Raw genomic sequence first — 6261 nt, forward strand, 5'->3', positions numbered from 1 at the left:
TAATGTAAACTGAAGCTGGGCTGCCACAAAAAGCCTGTGCATCATCAACTTATCAACAGTGGAATAAGTCTGATGAGCTCAGGAAGGATAAATCCTTCAGCCCCATCAACAACATTTAGCACAGTGCATTTCAAGTATAAACCCATAAGGCAACAATATTAAGCATAGCAGCAAAAGCTTTGTATCACATTTCCTGATTAAGCCTTCAACAAGGCCTAGACCTCCAGTTAGGTGAATTATGGCAAGTCAAGTTTACTAAAAGCAGCATATGAAAGCAATCACTGTATTTGCACTTTAATTCCTTATTGTGGAAGATGATTCTGCTACTGGATTCGGCTGGAGAAGTAAAGAGTGCTGCTTTTCTTCAAACCACGAGAAAGCAACTGAGTTTCATTTTAGCTGGTGGAAGTATTTGGAACATCTTGTGCATCTGGCAAATGGAGTTTTTGTATGGAAGAATTCAATTCTTCTAGATCAGACAGAAGCCTCTCCAGATTAGAGTCACTGGCTGCTTTTCTCTTATCCTCAGGAAGTTCCTCTAACTCCCCATAGAGCTCCAAGTTCAAGCGAGCTAATTTCTCCTGCATTCCCCGAACATGTTCCATCTGTTCAATGGAACATTCATTTCCGAATGCTTGGAGTTTTCCAGAGTGGAAGTCATTTAAAAGGCTGAGGAGGCCCCTCTCCATTTCTTGGACGTCAGAGACATCAGTGAGGAATGAGTGCTGGATCGGGGTTGACTGGGCACCTCTGCCTTCTCCACCCTGAGGTCTGGCCTTTTCTTTCGTCACTCTTTTTAACTTTGGTCGCTGTGAAGTTGACTGGGATGCAGGATTTGAAAACCCCGTGCTTTTACTAACTGGAACGGCATTTTTTTGGTATTAACAACCTGAGTAGAGTGGGCACTAAAAGACTTAGGACTTCTTCTCTTCACTTTGCGCTCCTCCATTGTTTTAAGTTCCTGATTGCACCCAGGCCAGCTTCTTATGACCTGGAACCAGACATCTTGGAATGTGAAGTCAAGTGGGCCTTAGAGAGCATCACGACGAACAAAGCTAGTGGAGGTGATGGAATTCCAATTGAGCTATTTCAAATCCTGAGGAGAAAGGGGATGGTGGTTCTCTTCACCCTGCAAAGACCCCGGGGCCGCTGCCGCCACCGCCGCAGCCGCCGATGCTACCGCTGCAGCTCGAGCCGGGGTCACATCCCGGGCCTGGCGCCTCCGCAGTGCTCTTTGTTTACGGAAGTGATGTAGGCGGCAGCGCCTCCGCGCCCCAGGCGGGCGCCCCGCCTCTTCCTGTACCACCTGTGCGGCTCCCTTCTAGGGCGCTGGCATCACATTGCTTCCCTTAAGCTGCCTTCAACTGTACGTTCGACGAGCATCCAAAAACATTTTTAAAGTTATGATTTGAGGTGTTTTCAGTTTAGATTATTTAAGGTGTTCTTATTCTATTGTCTGATTACCAAGGAAACAACCATATGACAGAGTTGGACTCCTATTATCTAAGTCCTGTTTAACAGATTGTGTTATATTTGTTTTATTTATAGACTATAAAACTTATGAGGTGATAGCTTATTGTTGTTCTCATTTGCATCTCCCTAATGATTAGTAAACTTTTGAAAATGTTTGTTTTATTTGTTTTATAGAGACGGCTATTTCCAGTTTGCTCCAGCATTCATATCAGAAAAGGTTTAGTTACCTTTGTGATGTCTGTATGCTCTGTCTATTCATAGGTATCTTACAGTTTCCATGTATTTAGTTTCACTTTATACAGCCCTACTGCCTACTGATTTGCAACAAAGTGGGGTTTATTATGCAAGGGTATGGTTTATTATGTTGCTGATGCATCATATTTAAACAGCTATGAAAATTAACTGCAGTGCATGCTCAGCAGCTAATTTTCAAACTCAGAGCTTTTGGGGATATGCTGGTCACTGATATATTTTAAAGGCAAGAAGATTTAGCCAGTTTATTGCTGACCTTTAATGCTATTTTGTGAGTGTTTTTATGATGCCATTAAACTAGTTTGTAAATAGTAGATTTAATACTGAAACTCTGTTGACTGTTCCTTTAGGGCAGAGGAAATACATGACTGAGTGGGAAACTTGAGATTAACAAAATGCTACACAGGTATAGACAACTTGCATACATCCACAGAATTAGGAGAAAATTGGAAAACTTAAATATAGATGACATTTAAAGATATATGTACCCCTTGATTTGGATATAATACATGTCTCTGAAATTTAGAAACATACTACTACAAGCAGAATTTGTAAATCTCAAAAACCTCTGTCTCAAATCTTCCTGTTTTTGCAATCCTCTTCATTATTGTCAGCATGCCTATTTTTAAAATGAGATTAATCAATTAACTACCAAATGAGATAATACAGGTTCATGTGTGTATGCTAAGTTGCTTCAGTCATGTCTGACTCTTTGCGACCCTGTGAACTGTAGCCTACCAGGCTACTCTGTCCACGGGATTCTCCAGGCAAGAATACTGGAGTGGGTTGCCATGCCCTCCTCACAGGGATCTTCCTGACCCAGGGATCAAACCTACATCTCTTATGACTCCTGCACTGGTCGGTGGCTTCTTTAACACTTGTGCCATCTAAACAGGCCCAGCCTAATGCAAAGATTGACTGCATGTCACAATTTCTGACTTTTATAATCCATGTAACTAGTTAGTTATTTGCACAGGATGGTAATATTTACTTATGCTGTTACATTAAAAAAATTCTACCTGACAGGGTATTACAAAATGCCCTGCAAAATATTGAAGCAGTATTCACTGCCTAACTAATTCTGCCGTATAAGTTGCCATCACCATCATTTTCCTTAGTGGCCATACTAGTTCACATCCATGTTAAGTGCACACCTACTGCCTTTTCCCTACATCCTTGCCAGCATTTGTTACCTCTTGCCATTTTGATAATAGATATCTGAATAGGTATGAGGTGATAGCTTATTGTTGTTCTCATTTGCATCTCCCTAATGATTAGTAAATCTTTGAAAACCTTAGTAAACTATTGAAAACCTTTTCATGTTAGCTGTCAGACATCTGTTTGTCTTCTTTAGAAAAATATCTATTCAGTTGCTTTGCCCACTTTTCAATTGGGTTATTTTTTATTTTATTTTTTGTTGTTGAATTGTATGTATACCTTGTATATTATTTTCTGCTATTCTGTGTGTTGCCTTAAATTTGATGACCACTTCCTTTGCTGTGCAGAACCTTTCTAGTTTGGTGTCATCCCACGTTTCATTTTTGCCTTTGTTGCCTTTATTTTTAATGTCAACCCTCCCAAAAAAAAAATATTGCCAAGACTGATGTCAAGGAGAGCACCTCCTGTGTTTTCCTCTATGAATTTTATGTTTTCAGGTTTTACATTTAAAAGTTTAATCCACTGTTGAGAGTTTTTTGGGGTATGGTGTAAGAGAGAAGTGTAGTTTCATTCTTTTTCATGTTCCTGTCAAATTTTTCAATTAATTGAAGAGACTGTTCTTTTCCCATTGTATATGTTTTACTTTCTGGTCATAAGTTAATTGACCATATGCATGTGTGTTTGTTTCTGGACTTTCTCTTCTGTTTCATTGGTATTGTGCAAGTTTTTATGCTGATGCCTTACTATTTGGATTGCTATAGCTTTGTTATATCAGAGAAGGCAATAGCAACCCACTCCAGTACTCTTGCCTGGAAAATACCATGGGCGGACGAGCCTGGTACTCTGCAGTCCATGGGGTTGCGAAGAGTCGGTCACGACTGAGCAACTTCACTTTCACTTTTCACTTTCATGCATTGGAGAAGGAAATGGCAACCCACTCCAGTGTTCTTGCCTGGAGAATCCCAGGGACGGGGGAGCCTGGTGGGCTGCCGTCTATAGGGTCGCACAGAGTCGGACACAACTGAAGTGACTTAGCAGCAGCAGCAGCAGCTGTATTGCAAGTATGCAGCAACTTTTTTAAACAATATATTTATTTATAATTTGAATCACTTCTTATAGTTAAGTCTGAATTAATCTATATAGCGTTTGATTCAGTCACTGTTAACTAATTAGAAACATCTTTGGAAATGAAACTGCTTATAAATTAAGAGGACATTATCCTTGATATCTCTACCATCTGTAATATTCTAGGATTCCTTAATCTCTTTTGATACCTTAGAAGCTCTTTCCTTCTTATATAGATTCCAGCTTTGAAGGGTGAATCATTAACCTTTGGCATGGCTTTATATATTTTAGGTTGAAACTACATAGAAACTATCACTGTTATAGCCTCCCTTGTCAGATCTCCTTTCTTGGTAAAATTTATGCATTTTATTTTTAATTAATTTATTTATTCTAACTGGAAGACAGTTAGTTTACAATATTGTGATGGTTTTTGCTATAAATCAGCATGAATCGGCCACATATGTCCCGCACATCCTGACTGCCCCCCTCCCACCTCCCTCCCCACCCTATCCCTCTGGGTTGTCCCAGAGCACTGACTTTGGATGCCTTTCTTCAAAATGCATGCATTTTGAAGTACTGGAGCAAAACTATCTTGTAGTTCAAAAGAAGTGTGTGTATTTGAGATGGGTATTCATATTTTTCTCCTCTATAGTATGACCAGTCTCATCTAAGTTCCACACGGATGAATGGATTATCCAAAGAATTAATCCAGTATAATAAAAGTACACTAAACTCACCCCTTATCTGGGTTTTTTTTTTTTTTTTCAATTCCCCAACCAGGGATTGAACCTGGGCCACTAAGTAAAAGTGCTTAGTCCTAACCACTGGACTCAAGGAATTCCCACCCCTCACTATTTTAGGAGATGTTTCTATCAGACAGTCTTCCTAAGATGCTAACAGTTTCACTATGTAAATGTATTTTAAATTACCGTCCAAAATTAGCTCTTTTTTTTTAGATTATTTTATGTTGAAGTAATTTTCTCATAAAGGATCAGACTGAAACAGACTATTATAGTTATTAAAAAGGATGTAACTGAGATAACACTGGAGGGACTGGAACAAAAATATGAACCATGAAATGTCCTAGAAGTTTCTCCGCGCTCTATAGTGGTGCTAAGCGCTGATTAGATAGATTATACTGCTTTAGGGATATTCATAAAATTTTCTGAACACATAGCTTCTTTCAATGTTATTAGACTATTTTTTTGATATATTATATGCAGATTATATGTAAAGGAGAAATTCTGACCCAGTTTTAAACTGATAGGAAGATAGTTTTTAAATATCCATATCGCAGTAGATTTACTGGCATATATCGGAAGTGTTAAATTCTCTTAAGCAATGAAGTATAATCCCTCTGGCAGCGTATATTCCTGCTGAGTAATATATGATATTAATTTAAACAGAAGACAGAAATCTCAGCTCAATATAATAATTTGAATTTAAAATTTAAATTATTTAAAATTTATATAAAAATGATTTTGATTCTTTGTCTGGCTATCTACATTCAGTGTTTTGTTAAAAACCCATAAATAAAATATTGACCAACAATTTTATTGCTAATATACTGCTAAAAAGTATATTGTTATTCTAGCAGTGTTTTGAGGGTTTGCTGTGGTTAAGATGAGTTTACTACGGCGTCTTACTAGGGATGGAAGTCAAACCAAAAATCTAGACAATATTTCCCAAGTGTAAGTTGAAGAAAGTGAATTTGTCTCATTGGATACAAATACCAAAGATAGGAAAACAGATAATACAGTGAAAGGAATGTTATTGAATATTACAAAATATTGATTTTGCAGTCAAACATAACTGAGCATATACATACATATAGCATATATATATGCATATAGCATCTATATACATATTTAAGTGTGTTTGTTGATGTGTATGCATATACACATGTTCAGTCATCTCCAACTCTGTGTGACCCCATGGAATATAGCCCACCAGGCTCTTCTGTCCATGAAATTCTCTAGGCAAGAATACTGGACTGTTTCATAATTCCCTTTTCCAGGGGATCTTCCCAACCCAGAGACTGGACCCAGGTCTCCTGCATTGCAGGCAGATTCTATACTATCTGAGCCACCAGAAAGGTGTACAAACACACACACACACAGGAATGTATAAATGATCATCTCTAGTATCATGATTAAAATGTGCTTTTCGGGGTAGGGAATGGGAGGGAGGTTTGGGAGGGAGGTTTAGGAGGGAGGGGACATATGTATGCTTAAGGCTGATTCACTTTGTCGTGTGGCAGAAACCAACACAACATCGTAAAGTAATTGTGTGTGCTCAGTCACTCCATTGTGT

The 6261-nt window shown here is 38.5% G+C and overlaps 1 protein-coding gene across 1 annotated transcript; it reads right to left on the bottom strand.

The window, feature by feature from the left end:
• Positions 1-298: 298 nt before the first annotated feature.
• Positions 299-964, bottom strand: LOC129561818 (coiled-coil domain-containing protein 28A-like). Its single transcript, XM_088836063.1, is given in 2 exon segments — positions 299-880; positions 883-964. Coding segments are annotated over 2 exon segments (552 nt in total). The 5' UTR covers positions 950-964; the 3' UTR covers positions 299-395.
• Positions 965-6261: the final 5297 nt, after the last annotated feature.

Source organism: Moschus berezovskii, chromosome 5 (genome assembly GCF_049115385.1).
Source record: "Moschus berezovskii isolate FMDL1 chromosome 5, NW_MosBer_1.0, whole genome shotgun sequence".
Lineage (NCBI taxonomy): Eukaryota > Metazoa > Chordata > Mammalia > Artiodactyla > Moschidae > Moschus > Moschus berezovskii.